The sequence below is a fragment of the Plectropomus leopardus genome, chromosome 8 (genome assembly GCF_008729295.1).
Source record: "Plectropomus leopardus isolate mb chromosome 8, YSFRI_Pleo_2.0, whole genome shotgun sequence".
In the NCBI taxonomy this organism is placed as follows: domain Eukaryota; kingdom Metazoa; phylum Chordata; class Actinopteri; order Perciformes; family Serranidae; genus Plectropomus; species Plectropomus leopardus.
Genome location: NC_056470.1, coordinates 6,810,769 through 6,834,390, shown reverse-complemented (window position 1 = coordinate 6,834,390; position 23,622 = coordinate 6,810,769). Strand labels below are relative to the sequence as shown.

The 23,622-nt window shown below is 38.5% G+C and overlaps 1 protein-coding gene across 2 annotated transcripts in view; it reads right to left on the bottom strand.

The window, feature by feature from the left end:
- The window catches only part of chchd6a (coiled-coil-helix-coiled-coil-helix domain containing 6a), an 89,240-nt gene that overhangs the window by 28,107 nt on the left and 37,511 nt on the right, over positions 1–23,622 (bottom strand). For both annotated transcript variants that reach the window (XM_042491456.1, XM_042491457.1), the window contains 2 exons: positions 14,972–15,042; positions 281–416 (listed from right to left, as the gene is read on the bottom strand). In XM_042491456.1, coding sequence (XP_042347390.1) covers positions 281–416; positions 14,972–15,042 — 207 coding nt within the window. The remainder of the gene's footprint in view (positions 1–280; positions 417–14,971; positions 15,043–23,622) is intronic.

The following is a 23,622-nucleotide window of genomic DNA, read 5'->3' as shown; positions in this document are numbered from 1 at the left end:
CTTCTTTGAAGGGCCATGTGAATCACAATATGATATTATTATCATTAGCGTTATATTAATTACCATTATCATATTTTTATCATTTTCGGTAGAAAGTTGCTATTGATATGGCTTTAGAAAGCCATCCTCTTAATTACGATATGATCTTGGACTTTTATCTTTTATACTCCTGGGAGCGCTGACACAATAATTACTGTTTCTGATGTGATGATGTTTTAAAAATTCAGATCTTCCACGATATCTTACGTCCATTCCATATTTGGGGAAAAAAAAACCTCACCTTCTTTGCGGCGTTGATACACTTCATGTATTCTTTGGCCAGGTCTGAACACTTTAGGGTCTGCTCTCTGTTCTCCCTGTAGCAAGATAAGATCTGAGCCTGTAGGCCAGAACACACCGGGTCTGTATTGCGAGACCTACAAAAGACACAGACACAGAGACACAGAAAAAAGAATTATAAATGTTTAAAAAATATTAAAGGTTTTGTCCCCTTTTTCTCATTTAGTGCAAATTTGGATATGCAGAAAAAAAGCACAGACTGTCACTAGAATTGCTGCCTCAAGGTTGTTGGCGCGTTTGTCAGTGAAACTGTCAATTAAATTCATGTGTGTTCAGACTCATATGTAGTGAAGATTCTGAAGGAATTTAATAAATGGTATTAAGTATATGTTACTATTATGATATGTATGATACCTGACAGAAACATATTAGAGATTATTTTTTACAAAGGAGTACCAAGGACTGATTGACAGCTTTGTCACAACAATCACCTGAAGCTCAAAATCGGCAAAACCAGTGAGTTTGTGGTGGACTACCAGAGCAGCAGAGTGGAGCACAGAGTTATAGCCATGACAGTAGACAATACTTAAAAAATGGATGTCGCAACAAAGATGCTACAAATTCTAAAACATGGATGCTTCACACAAATCTTCAACCTGGCAGCACAAAAGATCAATACTATCATCAGACCATCTCTATCAAGTTCCCTTGGCCAAGAAAAAAAACTTCTAAAAAATCCTATATTCCCACTGCCATAAACATCTTAGATGATTAGGATGATTAGCACATCTGCATGAACTCATGCCACTTTGCACGTAGTAGCATATTGTAATTATTCTGTCTAAATTATTTGTATTAGGCATTTATTCTGTTTTTATGTTTATTGTCTAAGTTTGCTTTGCACTGTATGGTGTTTGTTGACGCAGACGATTTTCTGTCATGACAGACAACAAAGTTTTCTGAATATGAATCTAAATCTGAACACAATCAACACAGACAGAGTCAGCACTTCACTATCTGACCAAATATCTCCCCCTCTGTTCCTGAGTTATGGTGTCGAGTAATGACCACAGTGTTGGGAGTTGAAGTTGTCTTTTGACCTTTTGGATATAAAATGCCATCCCTTCATTATTTTATCCTGTTAGACATTTGTTTAAAGTTTTGTCAAAATTTGCACCAACTTATGGTTTTCCTGTTTGGCATCCTTGTCATGTCATCACATGTCAGAGTTCACGAGTTAACAGGCTTCCATTCAGAATTAGCAAGTTAGTTAACCGCTAACATGTTCTGTCCTGCAGGCACGAGAAAGCGAGACTTCAACATCAGTGCATATATTGCTGCCAATGAGGTGAGGAAGTCACTATCCAAATGTATGTATGTGAATGTATTTTGTCTCAGACTGCCTTAAACGTGAATGCACAATGCTTGTAAGTTATAAACATGTTAAATAAAAGTCATTTGCCAATCACCGATCGTTCCTGACCTTTGGCCTTGAAAAGAAATCAAATTCGGACCTTTGAATATTAAGTTTGAGAAATCGTGCAACAGATAATACATCCATATTTATGTTGAGCGTTCAAGAGGAGGATTCCAAATGTGAAAAAAGGACAGAAATAGGAGCCTATACAATGTGGCTATAATATGAGTTTTTAAAAGGAACAGTGGATCATGAATGAAACTCTCTCATATTGTTGTTTTCAGCTTCATTACGTGCTCTGTGACAGCAGACAGACACAGTTGGTGACTAGCTAATGACCATAAGTGGAGCTAAAACGTGGTAATATTTGACATCCTTTCATCAGGTGGCCACAAACACAGCTCTGTAAATTACATGTTGCTCAGCTGTTAGATGTGTAATAAGCCACCGTTTGTTTACCAGTTAGCCATATCAGCTCTAAAGGTGATAATACGTCAGTGCTGTGTCCACAACTTCTTTTGGCTTTTGATGGGCTAAAAAATACTGTTGCAGGTAAACTTAATAAAATTTGGGGGAAAAAAACCCTGTCAGTCTAAGCTTAGCAAATTCACAAAGCCATTCACAAAAAAACTGTCTGTTAGATGAGGAAGAACCACTTTTAAGTGATATGTAATTTATTGTCATTTGTGAATTTCACTGTTTACACACTGGCAAGAAATTGATCTTAGCCACAGTATATTACGGTTCTCATTTTCCTATAGGGCCGCACTGTAATTTGGCTAAGTATGTATCAGGTGTCAAGCTTTCAATTTCAAACTTCTTCAGTTTTCATCTGAACAAGAACATAAGAGCAATGCTTAAAAGATAATATGGGATAGTTGACCTGTACCATACAGCTGTATTTTTTAGACACAATAGCCACTGCCACAGTCTGAGATGTTTAGTTTTTGAGTTTATTCCCCGTTTATTTCCAACTGACTGGTTAAATGAGTCACCTAGTTGAATGTCAAATTTAAAAATATGGGTTGAAAGAAAAAAAAATCCAACTTGACACTGTGAAGCTTATATCTTTTTAAGAATATAAATGTAAATGACAGCTGTCAAGGCATAAAATCTATCATCTGTTGATCTGTACCAATCAAAATTCAATAGTCTATCAATGTCACCTGTCAGTGCTGAAAAAAAAAAGTTGACATACAAAATTGAAATGGAAAGTCTAATCACATTGTGGATTTAGAGAGTTCTGACATTCCTTTTAAGTATATAGTTTCACCTAATCCTACCAGAACATAAAACAAGCATTTGAGTTTGACAGTGAAAAATTATTTCTCCTGCACACATTAAAAAAAAAGGCAACAATTTGAGTATGACCCCTAAAATATGCATTAACATAAGAATTTTGAAGCGTCTGTGTCTTAGCCACAACTGAACTAAATTTTAACTGTTAAGATAAAAAGAAGAAGAAAAACAACATGCACAAGTAAAAAGAGGTCTGATTAAATGAGACACAACTAAGATGAAAAACAATTAACAGCCTCACCCACTGTAACCTGTTTAACAACCTATGGTGTGTACAGTGCGTGCTTCATTGCAAATCATGTAATTAGTGCGAAATCACATTTAATTGAGTGGGTAGGATCATTCTGATCAAATACAGCAGAAAAGAGAGCTTTGAGAGACTGAATTAGCCATGCTTAATTTGATATGTGGGCTGTATTATAATTGGTCTTTGCCTGTCTATCTTTGTGATTGTTAACTATGACAGGCTTGCTGCCTGGGCGCCTCGCTGTAATGGATTCTGACTGATTGAAGCGGAGACAAGCGAGTTATGTACGCCCACGCAGGTGTGAAAAGGCCCATGCACAAATGTCCACACCCACACGCACACACTTTGTAGAACACCGTAAACATGAAAGAACGGCAAGCTTTTGCACACACGCGTGCCGACATCCCGTCTACGCCGTACCCTGCGCACACACTTCTTCTGCGAGGAGCGTTTAACACCGGATTTAATTGAAAGCCAAATTAAAGGGTCTTTTTGGCTTTGATTCACGGAGGAGAGCTGACCCCGGCGTTTCAATTACAGCATATCCATATCCACACAGGCACACACACATTATCATCAGCAATGGTATCATGCATGCAGTGCGAGTTTATCTGAGCACGGGTGATGGAGGTTAAAGAGGAAAATGAACAGAGACGGATAGAAAAACATATAAAAGGAAGGAAGATAAAACGATGAAAGGGGAGGAATGAGGAATTCTTTGGTGTGCTCTCACAAGACCCATTTTAAAAAGATGACAGCCTATCATATTCCTCCGTTTCCCCTCCGCACTACCTCCGATGGTTTATCTTACCAGTTTAATCTGTCTTTTCCCACTTTTTTTTTTTTGGTCTCTGTCTTCTCTCCAACTCCTTTTCTTACTTCTCCCTCGCTCCACTCACCCCCTCCTTTTTCTCTCATCACATTAACAACACAGAGAGGACGACACCAAAGCGCGCCATCTTTATCTCTCTCTCTGTTTGAGGCCACCGACGATAAGGAACTCGGCTTTAATTTGAAATAAATGGCCTTCATCAGGGAAGCCAAAGCCTCCCGATAGCGCTGCGTGGTTTATTAAAGGCGCTTGAAGCAGAAAATTGGTTCAGCCGCGGCAAAAGCTAAAGCTCTGTCCACATGCTACACCAAATTGAAGGTGAGGTCTTAAATCAACAATATTAACTGAGCCGCTTACAAAAATAAATAAATAACTGGAGAGAGAGGGAGGGGGAGGCCTTGGTTTTTTGGCTGGAACGAGGTAAAGCTGCGTCCCTGACAGCCTGTCCACCCATGTATGAGGTTGTTTTGTTGTTGTTAATGTGTGCATGTGCTGCAGAAGCATTTTAATGTGTCTGGGTGCAGTCATTTTTGGGGAGAGTTCTCCACGCATCTGTGAGCGGTAAATATGACAAAACATAAACAGTAAGATTAGTTGCTTAATTAATGGCGCTGCCCATTATTTTTAATCTCCGGCAGTGAAGGCGGAGGCGGATGCAACACAGAGGCCTCAGACTTCTGGACCAGCTTACCGAGACAAAGAGAGGGAGAGAAATGAAAGGGGAGAAATTGGAAAACGGAAAAGACACAAAAACACACCAGCAACTACAAAAGCCTCTGGCAAAGCTACGAGACTGATAAGGAAGATGCTTTTATCGCCTCTAAACCATGCATCTCTTCGAGTTAGACTGATGTTTTTTTGTGTTTTTCCTTAATGGCTTTGGCTATACACATGAAGCATTGTTTGTCCTACATGCCATTTTATTTCTATCCTGTCTACTACAAAGTATTGGTATCTGTGCTGTGTTTTCAGGCGTCTAATTAGAAAATCTTGTTAACATCTCACAGAAAGTAGCGCCCAAGGAGGAAAAAATTAACAGAATCCAATATTGTGACTGACTTGAGGGCTGCAATACAAGTTTAGTGAAAGTCTGCAACATTTTGTTGGTGTGCTGAAACACTGGGCTGGTTTTGAGAAGTAATGAATGTAGTGTATCCTCAACTTATTTTTTTTAAATGCTTGGCTCTGGCTGTGTATTTCAATGTCAACTTGTAACAACTGCAGCTTTCAATGTTGAAATAATCACAATCCAGACGCTTTCCTGCCCAGAAGCCAGAAGAAAATTGTTGGTATAGTACATTTCTGCAAACTGGAAATATGTTATGTTCATCGTAGCATATCAGCGTCTTATGTAGTATATTAGCTGACTTTGTTATCAAGATACGGCGGATGGTGACACCTAGGCAAAACGCCTGCCACGCTGCAATAACACAGTTTGACAAAAACGCTTGCTTTTTAGCAAGTTTTTGCTGCGCTGCAAATCCGAAGGCTAAAGGTGAAGCAAACACAGAACTGCCAAAGACAGCAGTTCCTTAAATGGCCAATCACAACAGACCCCAATGCTAAAAAACTTTACAGCAGAAATATACATGTTACGGCCTCGCACAAAAACCATGCTAGGTCTAAAATTGCAAATTGTCCTCTCAATGCCAACTGCATGGGGGGTGAATCAAGTATACCTCACCGGTGTACATTTTATTAAGGCTTAAAATCACACATAATTAAGGGCTGGCCACTGCGAGTGATGCAGTGTGGCAGCAACAATGCTCCTAGTGTGAATATCAGTTCAGCGAGGTTGCTGTCATGAGCTACTCATGCACACAGTGTGTCCCGGGTGTAATTTAAGCAAGAAGACAAGGTTATTACTTCAAATTTTAACTTTTGTTGTCTGTTTCGTCTTATGACGGATGACAAATTTCACAGAAATTTTATGATAAAATGCAATCCAATAAAATATTACAATCAAATGTTTTATTAATCAACCCTGACTGGTCCACTATGCTCTCAAACAAAAACAAACTATCTTATTATTTTCCTAACTCAGTGCCTACCATAAAATAACAACATTTTCTTAAAAACTTGACAGATTTCATTACCAACATTTGTCACATTATTGTGACCTATATTCAGGTCAAATCTAGTAATTGAAGTTAACTTTTTCACTCCTATTGAAATACATTTTTTTGCTAAGATGAATCCTTGGCGGCCCCTTTTAGCAAAGTTTGATCATTAAAAGTTCTTGAATCCCTCAATTGGGAGGTTCAAGTTCGAGTTCAAGTTTGTCAGTCAAACAACACAAAATACTGAATGAATCATTCTTTCTTTTATCACCAGGGTAATAAAACAAACAAAAACATCTGACAAAACATCAAGGTTATGGATCCATCAAAAATCCAAGAGCAATGACAAAGAGTGGGAAGTAAGAACCATCAGTAAATGTAGAATTTTGTCTGCAAACTTCAAGCCCATTTTCTTTCTCCAAAAAATAAAAAAAGTCCTGCAAGACATGTTTAAATGTCCAGATATTACACTTTTCTCAGGCCTGGCATCTACATTACATTACATTACATTACATTCTTTATCTTTGTCAACCTTCTGTTCCTGGAGTCTGGTGATTCTCTTGACCCTGAAAAACTTGAGCCAACAGGGTCGGCTTCATGTTTGAGATTCTGTTTAACACTGCACTCTTTCTCTTTCTACAGCTCTTGTGAAGTCCTTGTCTCAGCCCTCTTGTGAAGGAGGCTGCTGCTGCTGCGGCAGTTCTCTCTGCAATTTCTGTCTGACCTTGGTATGCAGGCCTTTTATTAGAGGTATAATATGGCAAATATCTACCAAATCAAAGATGGCTTTAAAGATAAAGAAACTCCACTTTTGCTCATATTTGGATCTTCATGTGAAAAACATGGACAGACGCACTAAAATACTCCTGCATTTGATGATTCACAATCAACCAATAAAGCCAACTACTTCAACGTTTTAGGAATTATGCCAATTTGCTTCTTACTGAGAGGTAAATGCAAAGATTGATACCAATTTCATGTCTTTACAGTAGTGATGCACGAATGACTAAAATCAACATTCTGATTAATGGGATGGGTTACACGTGGGTGAAATAATAAAAACATGTTGACATTTTCATTTTACCAAAAAAGAACTTTGAATAAATTTTCATTTATTTAAAACCAGCCGACTTAAGTGAACTTCAGAGAAATATGTTATCACATTATCACACTTACTACCGATATTTAGTTTATTAAAGGCTTGCAGCGATCAATGCGGCAAAAGAGAGTCCCCATTAAGAGAGACGCTGTGCGTATTTATGCATGAGGAACAGTAGTGCAACTTTGTTGATTATTTCAAATGCTCAAAATGTAAAACGCAGTCTGAATGAATGGGTTTTACGGGTTCCCATGAGTCTCCCCTTTACAGACAAGACCACATTATCCTAGTCCTCTGCAGTGTTTTTGCTGTCATTTGAGTCCTAACCAAGACAATCTGGCAAGAATTGCTTTACCTTGTCAATATGGAAAAATACTGGGGAAAAATTGGATACATCCAATTGAGAAATGAGAAAATTGTTAATCCTTGGTGCAGAGAAAATGATGTGGGGAATTATTCTCATTGTCCCTGAAGAACCTTGATGCACTGAAGGGAGAGCGAGAGACAGTGAGGCAAACAGGCCCATCCTTATCTACTGAGGCAGGAAATGGCATTTGACATGTCAGAGGGTCAGAATTCCTGAACAGACTGCTTTACCATTACCGCCTTGATTAATACTGGTGCGGTGGTGAGGTAAAGAGAAAAAGAGAGATGATAACAAGGGAGAAAAAGGGCAGGAGAGGTGAAGAGGAAAACAGCTACAGAGACAGAGTTGCCTCTTATCTCTTGCTTGTAGCTTGTATGCACCTGCACCCTGACAGCTTTTCAATTGACTGAGGGCACACATCCTCTTCTCCCCTAGCTTGTATCTCCACACTCCTTCACTCATCCTCTCCCATCTCTCCATCCCCATCACAACCAGGAAGAGAGAGTCCTCGATATACTAGTACTCAGACTACACTTTGTCTTTTGTAAACACTGAAGTGGAAGTGGAGTATTTAATTTCTCTAAATGGCTTTCACTTTTACCACTCCCTCATCAGTGCTGTACTGGTGAAAATATATTCCTTTAGCGCCTCTTTTTCAACAAGTGAATCGCTATAATTCAAATGCAGACATGGAAATAAGATGCCACTTTTTATTGCGGTAGTCTATGAGTAATGGGAGGTCATATCCATTTCAAGAAAAACAAAGCAGAAGAAGGAAAGTGCAGATGGTTTGAGAAGACAGACCTACAGCTGCTGGAACAGCAACTCAAATTCAACCAGTGTACGCTCCCTGCCACATCCGCAAACTTTCTGTTGCTACCATTACACAGGTTAGACCCACTCGCTATGAACCCCAACACTGGCGTTTGCATCGGCTAAATATGAGTTGCTACAGTTGCTACTAAGTCCCTTTTCAAAGCCTGCGCCCACTCTCCTCCCAGTTAATAGCTTCCTAGTGGCAAAGAATGAAGCAAAAGCAGCAGGGTGCACTCACTGGCTAATTCATCTCATCTGTGATTTGATAAACAGAGAGAAAAAGAGAGAGAGTGGGGTTAGGGGCTGAGCGAATCACGGCGCTGTGCACAGCTCTACACTGGACTAAGATTTTCACCCATTTTAAACAACAATTTCAAAAAATCAATAAGTGGCAGTCATTGTGGATTTGTGCTGAAGAATCTTAATGCAGAAATCAGCTAACACTAAAAATTACATAAATTATTTTAATAGACCTTTTTCCAACAAAAAACAAGAGACTATATATATATATATATGTTTTTGTCATCATGACTCAAAAAATAATTTCTGAAGTATGTGAAAAATCTTTAGAGACTAGGAAATTAAATCAGTACAGTAGTTCCCTGTTTAATCTGTCTTCCCCCATTTTCCGGTGCCAACGTCCACTCCAAAGGATGGATATATTTTTAACAACTCATGATTACTTTAAAAGCTATTTAAACACAAATAATGTATCTTTACTATATGATTCATAGACTGAAACAAGCCTTGCTCTTCCTCCTTTACTCATGATCTGCCATACCGGTCATAAAACGGGGTGTTGTTTCACTGCAGTCCACTTTAGATGAAGTAAAACACAGTTGACAATATTCATCTTGGTAACATAACTTTGTACAGGGGCTTGTAAAAGTCTGGCATGTCAGATTCAGGGAATGATTTACATCATCATAATGTGACCTAACTGATCTGTGTTAACACGATGAATTGCTTGTAACAAGCTTACACTCCTGTAAATTAAAGCAGGGTGTGGATCCATTTTTTCCATCCAAATCAGGCTGCTAGATGAAACATAAAATGAACACGTGACATTTCCTGGGGTCTAAATTCTGCGAGTCCCACACACCATGTTTTTGGTCAGTTTTTCTCTTATAGCACAACAACAATTGCCGAAGCAGCCTGTCTTTTAACTTCCACTCTGGACTTTGGCTGTCAATGTTTGCTGCCTTGCTGAGTGATCTCCGTAGGCTGGTATCGTCTGACACAAGCTGGGAGGATCTGACAAAGGCCGGCTATTAAGGCTAGTTGGACTACGACTGTAACAGACAGCTGGCCTTGTTAAAACGCCTTGGATACTGACCGGAGCAGTTTGACGTGGGTTTCTGCCTTGTCCGTCTTCCGTCTCGCTCTCACTCTATCACTTTAAACTCTGAAGAGGAGGCTGCCTCCCTCAATCTCTCACACACAAAATGGATCTCAACTAAAAAGACAACTGCTTCCATCCTCTTGTCTTTGTCACTCTATCTGTAATCCCACAGCTAGGTAAAGCTTGTCAAGCTAGAAAATGCATAATGCCTTTACTAAATAATTACGCGTAACAATCTCAAGGTAGACCAGTTCTAGAAGGGTCTACATCGTCTTTTTGTGGCAGCAGACTAACAGAGGGCGCACAGGTAATCCTGGCAGTGGTGTTCTTTAACAAATAATAATACTCTGCAATTAGTATTACAAAATATCTGTACTTTCACTTTTACTCAACTACATTTCCCCTCAAAATTTGTACTAGTTACTACAAAATAAGAATGGAAGAGCAGAAGAAGAAGAAAAGAAGGGATGGACAGGCAAATGAAGGAATGGGAGTGAAGGAAAAACTGGATATTGTTCTTTAAATCTTTTAAGTTGTAAGAAAAGACCTTAGTTTTCCTCATGCGTAATGTATGCTCAATTTTTCAAGGTGGTGTGTGTAACCAATCTACTTCATAATCCTCAGAATTCTAACAATTTGCATTTTTATTAACAGCATTTATTTGTATTTACTTTCAGGTACATTTAATATCATAAAATTACTTTGATTCCTCAGTACCGTAAATATCAGATATTTTAAGACTATAACCAAGAACCATAGGTGACTTTCACTTTCATCAAAATAATTTTCTGGTAAGATATCTGTAATTTCATTCAAGTATGACTTTCAAGTACCTATCTAACACTGTGTGATGTCTCACCAGTCATAAAGCGGAGTAGCTGAGCTGAACTATTGCAGAAAGCCTGTTTTAGTTTGTTTTTAAAGTTACTGAATGACCTTTGCTGTAGGATTGTATCTTGACTTTCAGTACATGTAATCCCACCCAGGATCAGTAAATAATCACCAGCCAGGTGTTCATATATGATATACACTATCGTATATCGATGTACACTATCAATAGGAGACTGACTGGTGTATACTTAGAGTCATCTCAGGTGCTGTGATGAAGATTACAGATAACTACTCAGTCAAGTTTTACTGAGTCTAACTGAAGTCATATTTACAATCAATCACTGACCCGGCAAAACCTCAAGGAATCCGGTGAGACAGGATGACTTTAAGACCACTAGCACCCTTTTGTGCCAACATGGAACTGGTTCCGTTCCAGTTTCTGCACCTGATTTTGAACAGTTCAGAGCATTTCAACTAAAAATAAATTGGTACAGGGCGTTCTCAGCTGGAAGCAAAACATAACAGGTTTTCCTTGACCTCAAGTGTGAATAATGACAGCATCCGTAGATGTGTCATATTCTACAGGTTGGAAAGAGAGGAAGCTGAAGACAACAGCAGAGCGTTCTACTTCCACAGTTTACTTCTGTTGTGCAATATGCAGAACTCCTCCACTGATGTCACATCCTTGATTACAATGGCTACGCACAAATTCATGGAGACATGGGCTGGTTTGTTAGATACCACCAAGATTATAAGAATCCTGAAATTAACTGGCTTAAGAACCAGAGCTAATTTGGTGGAAAAGGGGTGTAATTGGAAGATCCACAGGTCCACCCCCTGCTGCTCAGTCTGTATGTTGAAGTATTGGGTGGAATAATGAACCCCAAACTGCTCTCCAAAAGTATGTGAGTGAATGTTTAGCACCTTGCCATGGACACCAGGGTGTGAATGTGTGTGTGAACGGGTGAGTAGGGGATGTAGTGTGAAAGTGCTTTGAGTGGTCAGAAGACTAGAAAGGCACTATACAAACACAAGTCCATTTGCCACTTAAAGCTGGCAAGCACTGTATCATATGTCTACATGTATTGAATTGTATTCCAATTTCTCTCCTGTACAAGCTGTGGACAAACATAAGTGAAGATTATGTATATAAATGCATCATTGGTGTCACCATGTGCTGTAATAAACCAAAAGGAGATATGCTATCGACCCATGTTCCATTTTGTTCTCAGATTAAAAGCAATGTGTGTTTTGGTGTTTCTCAAAATTCAAATTCAAAAAAATTGCATAATTTGCTGGTCTTGTGCTTGCCATGTATCTATATATGGAATAATATTACCAGTCTGATGAGCGAAGCAAATATGTCTTCACTCCCACATTCGTCTTATCTCATGCAGAACTTTCATTTAGAACTTCTACAATACTGAAAAAAATAAAAATAAATGTGTTCTGGCAAATCTGGACAAAGAAAGCAACGCAAACTGAGGGGAAGAGAGAGAGAGAGAATGATTGGAAAGTTATTGAGGCTGGTATTTCGTGCTCCATTGAGTTTGACATTTCAGAGCACTACAGGTTGCAGTCTCACACACACACATGCAAACCCACAATAATAACACTCTGGCCCTGTGCTCTCTGGTTCCTTCAAACCCCAGAGTCCTGGCAGCCAAAGCCCCCTTTTTGCTCCAAGGATTAAACTGGATTAGCACATCACACACACACACATACACATATAGGCATGTATACACGCATACAGAACACAGAATGGCACACACAGATGGAGCTGGGGGTGGTGGGTGGGGGGATGTTGGAGTCACTCATATCATATTTTACTGTAGCTTTGTTCTACAGCTCTGCACTGAGAAACTTCACTCAAGCCATTTACAACATAAAACCAGGCTGTCTGACGTTTCTCACAGTTTACTGAACACTTTTGGCAACTGGAAATGTTAGAACAGGGGGCTGTCTGTTGTTTTCTAATACAAGACTGTTTCAAAATGTCTATCAATGTCCAGACAGTGCCTCACTATATCTGGCTTTTAGATGCTGAATTTCACTCACGAATGACTATTCCTACCCTAATCTAAGCACGATAGATACAGTGAAAGTTCATGCAATATGAACATGTTTTCACTTTTTTTTTGAAGACAAACATTTCTAATAAACTGAAATGAAGATATCTACAACAACTCACCGCTTTAGCCAAATTTATGGTTTGTTTTGGTGTGTCACGTTCAGCGTCACAGACAGACCGGGGACGGGTAATCAGTAGAAAGCAGCTTAGATGGTGGTTACTTCTTTTTATTTATCTGTTCTTCCTTTAGTTTCTCTTTTAAACTTAATGCAAACTGATTTGAATTGATGTTTGAGCACTGCTTGGGTGGAGACAGACGATAATTAGTGCTAGCACTTCACTGTATCTCACCAATATAGGGGCTAATATTAGCGCATTCGCCCAGGTGTTGTGTTTCCATCAAAGCCGATCAGAGCCAGAGACGATAAGTGCAAAAATGTTACTCATTTTCCAGACTTTCTTATCACATATTTCGAAGTGGTATATCAAACACTTACATGCACACAACAGGAGAGCAGAATGTGGATCGTACCCCTTTTTTTGGTAGAAAGTCAGATAGCAGACATTTTTACTTAAGATATAGGCCCAACTCACAATATCACCAATGGTTGTAGCCACTGATGTATACAAGTACACATCAAATACACCCTGTTTATGTTGTATAATTAGACACCATATATACAGACATATGCTCATCCTCATACCTTAATCCTCTCATTAAAGTAACACTACTGCTCCCCGGAGGTTAGGGTTAGACTAGATTACAGAATGAATGAGAGCCTAATCTGCACTCCAAAACCTGTTAAAGCAGTATATAATTTCCAATAAAGGGTAGTGCCATAAAGGAAGCTTGGATCGTTTTATCTTCTCTGATAAAACAGTCATGGGATTTTGAATTACCTCCTCCGCCTCCACACACACTCAAAGACATATGAAACATCCCAAAAAGCAGAGGATTAACTGAATTACTGTACAGCATTCCCCAGAGGTAAAATCACCTGCATCAGCGCAGATCAAAAAGATGTCGACACGCTTTTAATCTGACTGTAATGGGGGTCTCATATACCTAAACTGCTGATAACAGTGTTCAGTCACTCCAGATTACAATGGAGAGGGTATATTTACCATAAGGCTGCCATACAATGAGTAGAGTACAGCATATATGTGTGAGTGTTGGGGGTAAACTCCACTTGTTCTTGTTACGACCGGCTTGAAACTGAAGTCCAGGATTTTGGTGTGACTGTATATACAGCAGATAATCCTCTAATTTGCGGAGAATAGGATATTTATTTCATTTTTTTAGTCATCAGGGTTGTTTGACTGACCAGGCTTCTTTGCCAGTGATGGTAAACTCAAAATATTCCTAATATTTACTTCCAGTTCATCTTCAGGGTGCTATTACCTACTGGGAGCAGCCCAGTAGACTCACCAAACCAAGAAGTCTTTCTGTAAACTGTCAAAGACCTTTACTACAAGCTGTTTCAGTTATAATTTCACTTTTTGCCATCGAGCTCTCTTTCAAAAAAGTTTGGCTCAACTTGAGGTTTGTTTACAGCATGTATGAGTTTCTAATTTCATGTTTCTTGTTTAATTTTGGTTTTTTTTTTTCAAGAAAAGTTGCTATGTTGACCTTATTACCAATAGGGATGATGCAAAAAAAAAAAAAAAAACAAGAACAAAATCCAAGCTTACGAAGAAAAATAATTTTAGTTTGAATAAATTATTTGGAATTAAAATGCGTCTATGCCAACATAAGACAAACTTCACTAACAAGACTCCCACAAGTTAAAACCTGCTTAGGGATAAGGACAAACTGAAGGACGTACATAAACGAGTGCTTATAATATTTTTTTCCTCATCCATAAATACTTGTGTGTCTTTTGTTATTGGAGAAGCCCTGTTACTGGTGCAACAGCAAGTCAAGGCCTGGGAGTTTTACAGAGTGCAGTGGCAATAATTAGCTACCTTTTCCCTGGCTGTGGCTCATTACAAGTCCACAGTGAGAGGCGAGGATGGGGAAATAGGGTATTGTTAAATTCGGCTTAATTAAAGCAGCCAATTAAAACACTTATCACATTAGTCAGGTGTGCTCTGGAGAATCTATGCATTTAACTGGTTAGAAAAAAAAGAGGAAAAGAACAGATCACTATCTGTTGCAGCTTAATAGTCTGCTGTGTGCATGCTCATGCACATGTGTGAGTGTGAGGTGATTGTGTGTCAGAAGCTCCGGGGAATAATATCTCCTTACTTTTGGAACTGGAAATTAGCTTGTTTGTGTGTGTGTGTGTGTGTGTTTGTGTTTGTGTCTCACCTCACGCTTTCTTCAGTCTTGGAGGCAGCTTGATGGAATTCCACTTTGCTCTGTTCGTATCTTTCCAAATTCTAAAACATAACAAAGGAAGACATAAACAGGAGGCATTAGTAGAGCTTTTTTTTTTAATGTGTGCATTAGTGTGTTGTCTTTTCTTTTGTATGGCTTGTTTCTAAATTGACAAAGGCTTTTGTAGGATTTTATTTAGTTTTTTTTTTTTTAATGTAACAAATATCTGCAGTATGTTTGCAGCATATTGCAATCAGATTTTGGGTTGAAGCTTCATGCAGTGCACCTTTTTATACAGTTTTGTGCCCATAAATAAAATACCTGAGATGCAACAGATGTAAAAAAAAAAAAAAAAAAAAAGTAATTGCCTACAGAGACAAATGTTATGTCTCGTCCTCGTTGCCCATAATTAAAAGAATGAAAGGTTTGTTCAGAGAGGCATGAGACCTATTTAGAATTGTTCCTACATGAAACTGCTCACAACAAGGTCTGTAACTGGGTCATGAATTCTGGAATGAGACATTGCTGTTGAGTTTTTGATTTTTTTTTTTGCCGCTCAGAGCAACAGATGGCCTATCTTGCTTCATTATATTGGAGAGATGGCAGACATGTCTACGGACTATATCACCAACATTCGGCAAGGCAAGGTAAGGCAAATGTATTTATACAGTGCTTCACGGATTAGTCAAGTCAAAGTTCATTGTAGTCAAATCGAAAACCATGCCTCAAAGAGCTGTGCAAATAGTAATTTCAATTAATTTCAATTTAAATTTGATCTTTAAAGTCCAATATGACAAACCACAAATAGTTTCGAAGGGCTTTACAACTAACAGCGAAAAAAACTAGACTGATAAATAGCATTAAAGGGAAAAGGAAAAATCTACAATTTTGATTTTAGAGAGAACTATTCCTTTAACAGACAAATATACTGCACTGCTCGACAACAGCTTGAAGCGGTGTTAGTCATGCCTGTAACGCAAATGAACACCCCCCCTCCCCCATTACATTGGGTAATGGAGACATTACCCACTGTAAATATACTTAGCCCATCAAATCAAAAAGCCCTTCTTTCCTAAACTTATATGCCATTGGTTTATTCTTTAGATTGTCACTATATATGGGAAAAACTGTCTTTACAGTACTGCATTCCTTCATCTTTCTCTTTCCCTCCTAGCAGCTGTAGCAGCTTCCTTTACTCCTTTGTCTTTTTATTTTTCCATTTTGTGCCTTCCGGCCTTTAAAGTGAAAATCTCCATGCGAGTCCAGGCTCATACTTATATCTGTAAATTCTTAATAATAATGATGATAAAAACTTGAATGTTATCTTTACTGTAAGACGAATCACACAGGAGACACCTGGCAAAAATACACTGACGTTATTTTACATCAAAACTTACAGTATGAAGGAAAAGTTGAGGAGTTGTATTTTCATCCACAGGAAAGCTTTGTGATTTCAGCCTCTTCTAGCGAAACTAAAACTCAGCAGTAACGACTTGCATTACTCATACATTTTTTAAGAAATCGTGATTTTGGACTTTGCAGCTTGCTTGTGAGCGCCAAACCCAAAGCAAGCAGGCAGTGGTATTATGATAAAACAAGCTGCTAATCCACAACAACTGCAGCCTTTCCTCTGCTGATCCTCCGAGCTTAAGGCCCTCCAGTGCCCAATGGCCACCCCCCACTCCCAAATATTTAACCAGCAAACTGTACCAGCTGGGGAGGGAAGGATAACAGGGAACAGAGAGGCGAAGCTGGAAGGGAGGTAAAAGAAGTATAAAGAAGAAGCAGCAGAAGGCACGAAGGTAAGAGGCAAGAAAATAGAGAGACGGGAGAGAAATTTGTGTTTGCCACCACCTACTTAGGGTTGGATTGGGCTGTGTGTAGTAAGTGTGTGCACAGTACTATATATTAAAGACAGTATGCAAGATACAAAAAGATTCCCCATGTGGCAGATTTATAATGTAGTGCATATACATTGGCTTGTAAATCAAAATGTATTTGAGGGAAAAAGGGCTGGAAGATCATTTCAAATTTCACAAAATGTCTCCTATTCTTTTTCCACCAATATAGAAAGAGTTCCATTCCAGTTCATGCACCTAATTGTACATTTTTTACCAAAAATAAAGTGGTTCAGAACCCCAAAAGTTGGTTCCCAGCTGTAACCAAATAGCCTGTTTTCCTTGACCTGAAGTGCAAACCATGAAGACATCAGTGGGTGCGTCATATTCTACAGGTTGGAAAAAGATGAAGTTATTTTTGTATTTTTGGAAGTGCGTAGGAGGAAAAGAGTTACAGTTATTGTAAAAAAACAAAGAAAAATTATGAAAATTAACCATTAAATCGTGTAAACAGTGGCATAGTCTTGGGTGTCTCCGAGACCACCAGCTAATTTGGTCTCCCCAGATTCACCGGTGCAAAGAGGGAAAGGGTTGGGAAAAGATAGATCAGAGAGTGTAATCAATAAACATAAAGAAATGGCTTCTCCAGGAAATCATTTGGTTTTCTGAATGGTACAGAGTGGCATGATGTGAACACAAAGCACCATATATATGCAGCTCGAGGCAGATGGTGTGGGTTTTTAACAATTAATTAGTACAATGATGATACAACAATATTAATTGATGAAGCAGATCATAAGATCGCATCAATTTGATGCTATTCTGCTGAATTCCGCCTTCCAAACAGCTACAATATATCCTAAAGTGAGACAGAACAGGATTTGTTTCCTAATGCATTTCAAGACTAAAACATGAACAGCTGAAATTATTTAAAAAGTTGGAAAGGAGGCTGTGGCGCAGAGGATTAATGAGCCCTGGTAATCCAAAGTCTCTTGCATAAACTGGCAGAATGCAGAGTTATAACAGGCCTATCATGTGTGTAGAGGTGTGTGTGGTTATTTTGTAGCAGCCTGGTGTCATTTGCATGTGATTTAACTGAGGTAAACACAGAAGACGGCAGCGCGTAATGGCACTGCACTCTTGGCGTGGCACATCTCCAATGAGAGGCTGCAGATTTATCGACATATCTGTCCTGCTGCCTCAGATGGCTGCAGAGATTAAATGAACTGAAAAAGAAGCTTTTCACACAGTATAACACAGTTATGGATCTGTAGATAACAGACAAATGCAGAGAATTCCAGATTAAGACAGTTTTGATCCTTATATCCTTATTTAAACATATCTACTGCTTGAATGGTGTTTAATTAAAAATAAACACAATTAAATAGGTTAATTTACATTGTAAACAATATCATGTTATTTCTGCACATTTGCTACTCACACAAGTGGCAGCAAATTCAATTTGCTCCAGAAACAGACGTGTTTTGAGACATCTATTCTCAGTGCAACATCTTTTCCACGAAAATACCAACAACTTGCTTTGCGCTGTCTCATTTCAATGAACCTCCCACCTGTTTGTTCCTCTCCTTCCACCTGTGGCACCAAAATATCACACAGACAGCCAGAGCCAACATCAAGGTCAGGAAATACTAACAATCAAAGCACTGCTTGTGCTGGTTGTTGGGATGCTACAAAACTAGGGCACTATGCCTTAACCACGCTTCCTAGGCGTTAGTGAGAAAAGAAGAACTACATGAGGAAAAAAAAGCATAAAACTTTTGACACTGCAACCTCAATGGTACGTTCTCATTATGAAAAGTTTAACTTTAGTACCCATAATGCTGCATCAAACGCAGCTACAACTCTACAAAAATGCTTACTGTATGCATGTTTGTGTGTGTGTGTGTGTGTGTATATACATATGTTTCTAATTCATGAATCTCCTTTATAGGAACCTGCCCGCATGTGCACAAGGCTGACAGTTTATCTTAAATGAACATAGAGATGTCCTTAATTACACACTTGTATATCTATATACCTGCCTGCTCTACCACTTATTAGACCTGTCACAGAAAAGACTAGCAGAGTAGCAGCATAATTTCTGGTCACATAGGCAAGGCTCTACTATAATGCCAGAGCAGCTGTCATTATGAGCGACCCTTACACACATCTGTGGCTACTCACAACATTAATTTATTGTATCTAACTGTTCCAGTGATATCTGATTCACTATTATCATAGGTCAGAAGAGAATCATTTTGTTAATATTGCTTGTACAGAAACAGATTAAATTCATCATCAATGCACAGTATGACAACAAAACGAGATCTCAACTAATGAAAGTTTTTTTTTTTTTTTTTTAATTATTTCCCATTAAATGTATTTTTTTGCCTTTGTTGGGCATTTTATAGATCACACAATCAGTGAAACTGGCTAATAGAAATGCTTTATTATTAATTTCTGTCTACGAAACTGTGTACGCATAGTCCAAGGTACTCTGCACAGCCTATTTTTATAAATACTGGTATGTGTGGAAAATTGACATGTGAATGCTTTTTGTTCCAACACTTTTCTTTGCCAAAGACACCATAAAGAGATAATACTGGAGATTGACTGACAGATAACAAGGAGAGGAGATGCTGAGAGCATCCTGCTAATACTGTAATTTTCTGGAAGTAAGGGCACATCTTTATTATTCTCAGAATAGTACAGTAGCATCAATATTACCTGCAGTATGTTATTTATTTATTTCTGGAGTGGCTCCGGAGGCAGAGCAAATTACGGCAGTTTGATCCCCAGCTTCTCAGTTCAATTTTATTCATCAAGCCTAACATCCCAAATCACAATTTGCCTCAGAGCACATGTCTAAGTGTCTTTGGGCAAGAAACTGAACCCAAAATTGCTCCCAATGGCTGTGCCATCAATGTATGAGTGTGTGTGAATGTTTAACTGATTGTATGGTAGCCTTGTGTTTGTGAATAGTTGACTGTGGTATGTAGCCTAAGAGCACTTTGAAAAAAAAGAGAATTTCAGCTCAAAGTACAGGTAAATTATTAAAGACATTATTGTTTTAATATTTCTTTACTCGAGTCTGCTTATGAGATGGGCCAAAAATTAAAGGGAAAGTAAGCGAACTGGATGTTGTTCCTAATTAACTTGTCCTTAAATATAGACAAATTGCCACCATCACTCCTATTTTTAATCTGAAGACCACTACGAAGCCAGTAATTATAGACCATAAGCATACTGCCAGTACTTTCAAAGGTTGCTGACAAAGGTGTTTTTGACAAATGACAATTTATATTAACACAACCAATTCTGATTTACATGCACTTTGGTTTTAGAGCACGTCATTCCAGCAACACAGCTCCTTTTCACATAATAAAGCAAACAAACTTTATACTTGATAGAGGAGAAGTTGGTGCTGTATTTTTTGATATGTGTGAGCATATAAGAGTTTGTCATGATGTGCTTACGTCTCTTTATTGTATGCAAGGTGTTAAAATTAATGATGCACTGTCCAGTAAAATGAAGTGCACAGCCAGTGTCAGGCACCCTATCATTTAATCAATATATTAATAATCTCCCAGAGACATGTAGACATTTTCATCAAGGGTGAAAAGACTGATATTTGGCAAGAACAGAATAATTCAGAAACCGTCTTTCATGCAGCCAAGATATTTACAAAATACCCTATTGTATTACATGATGGAAGCAGACTGGAGAAATGGCCATTAAACAACTCCTTTTACGAACAAACCCTAAAAATTTTGGATAACAAGTCAATATCAATATCATCACTGGAGGATCCTGGAGAAATGTCATTTTTGGAGCTTTGGAAATTGTACATTATATTTAAACTTGTGCCTTATGTATAAAGTGGCTTGGCCACCTCCTCCATTACATGACTTTGTCTGCTTTAATTCAAAGAACTCTATGAAATCCTAAGGAATATTTACTGTAATATCCTTTTCTCAACAAAATAAGCACATTTATGCAGGTTTTCCAAATGTGGGGACAACCTGTTAAAAACAGGCGATAGAGTGCTATCCCATTGCCGGTAGACTCGAGCTGTATATATGACTTTGCATGAGTAGGTATGTTTATTTTTCACATTTTTTCTGGAGTGTCATGTTTGATGTCAACAATGGGTCAGAAAACTGGTTAGTAAACAGTAAAAAAAGCATGGAGGCCAATGAAAATTTTAATCTTTTTTATATCTGTTACTTATTCAGTCTCAAACTCAGTGGTGACTTCGTTTTGAAACATGTTTGAGTGCTGCTGGGACAGAGACGGACAATATTTGTGGCCGCCCATCATTGCATCGCCCCTGCAAAGGCACTACTATCAGTGCCTCCACCCAGGTTCTTATTTCCATCACTGCTGATTGGAGCCGATCAAAACTAAGTTGATAAATACCTATGACCACTGCAGAGCCATTTGTACTGTGAGTAAATTCTGATTATAACTTTTCCATTAAATATAAAAACAGATGTTACTGGGTGTTAGTAGGTGTTTATCCAGCTGGGCTCAAGAGACTGTATTGTACGTTTTCGTCACACTGCATTTTGGGCAGTCAGCTTTCTCAGCGAAAGCCACAACTTTTTGGGCCTACCACTATTTAAAATCTTCCAACTTACATTGCTCTCCATGCAGCATAGATACTCTTATCTATTACAATGAGTGAGCTAATTAAGGTTGAAGTATCTTGCTCAAGGACAAAATCTACAACATTCAACACAACATGGATCAACTGACTGACAGTACTTGTTGCAGCTAAAACTGAGTCACTCAACTATAAGGCCATCTGCAGCCTCTTTAATTGCCACCTCCATATTGCCTTCACACTCACTATGTTCACTTAATGTCCATCCTATAGACTTTTCTTAATGTCTTGATGCCTTGGCTCTTTTTATCAGCCTTGTTCATTATTCTTGTTTCCAGCCAGAATAAGTGCTCCCAACATCATGGCTGCTCAGTCTCTGTATGTTCTCTTGTTTTCTATCTGAGTGCTCAGGCAACAATGATAGCTGTTTACTGTATGGTCAGTACTTGAGAGAATTGATCATATCTGGATCAGAAAAAAAGTTAAATAAAAGTTAGGACAAAACTTATGCACATGGCATAGAGAATGTGGAATGATACAAATCTCTATAATGGAGGAGACCTCTCATTATTTTTAAAGCAGGACTAATCTTGCAAAATATTGACAAAATTGTGTAGAGCCAGGGAAAAAAATATCAGCCAGCGTGCAGTGTCAACAAGCTTGTTAGCTGTGAAAAGGTGGCAGCAGCTCTACTTAACAGTCATCAGCCATCAATAGCCAAACAGATTTCTGCTTTTCTACTGATGATGATTGCAGCCATTCTCCCCCAGCTGTCTACACGTTTACAACTATCCTGCCACTATGGGATTACATTTCTTAAATTAGGTGCTTGGAGTCAATGGCTAGCTCGAAAGTAATTAGGTGGATTTATTTTTACTGTTTATTTCTATTGCTGCTGGCTCATTAAAACAATGTTATTTTGTTAAGGGTAACACTAAACCGGAGACACAACCTGCAAGCTACAGATCAGGATATAGAGCCTCTGACACAGGCTGCAATTGGTCAGAGGAGAGAATTGATAAAGTTGTTTTATCCTGACCAACATAACCACTCATTGGATGTGCAAGATAAGAAAATATGCACATGCATTTGCAACACTGCCAAAGCAGAAAAAAAAATATAACGTTTGTAAACACTGGTACAAGTGGGTGGCACAAAACTCTCAGACACTCACACTCTCTCTCTCTCTCTCTCTCTATCTCTCTCTCACACTCACACACTCACACAGGGTACTCTTTGATGCACCTGTAAAAGAAGTAGTCTTTTAACCCACACACACTCCACCTCATCTAACCTTTTAGTCTGACCTGAAAGTAGCAGCAGCGTTCACTGAACAACACAAAAGAATTTTCTATGGTGTCACCCCATTGACTTGGGCTCTGCGTGGACATCCATCTACTTAAACACTGTTCTGCAGAGTGTGTGTCTTACTGTATATTCGTCTCCTGTGCTGTAGCCATCGTGGGGTCACAGAAGTCCCTAATGGAACACCTAGTCAGCTAATCATTCTGAATAAAATCAGTTGGGTTCCTATAGCACGCAAAGAGTGTAAAAATTATGAATTCTTAGTGGCTTTGTGGCATATCTTTGGAATCTATACATGGTGACAAAAAGACCATAGTCACGATGCACAGGTTTTACATTTCAAACAGAGCCAGACTAGCCATTTTATCTTTCTTCCAGTCTTTGTGCTTCAGCTTCAGGATGTAGCTTCCTATTTAGCATACAGAAAAAAGAGTGGTATCCATGTCCTCAACTAACTTTCGACAAGAATGCTGTACCTGCATAAAGCTACAGTTATCCGTCATTGTTGTATCAGACATCACAAAATATTAAAATTATATCACAAACTTTGAACTGCAAATCAGGTTAGCTTTCTAATGGATGCCTCTTCCAGCCAAGCTGTTTTGCACTTTAACCTGTTGAACAACTTATTACACATCTACCACAGTAAAAGTGCCCTTTTAATATGGATTTGAGTTGACAAGTTGTGTTTATTACTTAATTACTGTAAATGAAAACCATTGTAAAGACTAATAATTTGCAAGTGTTTGGATTAAAAAATGTGACACCACTGCTAAGAACACACTTTTTTTCCTTAGTTTTGTAAATTAAAGTTACTATCATAAGTTTGCTTTTAATTCAATTTCAATTTCAAGGTATTATATATAAGGAGTATTTGAAACATGCGCATTTAG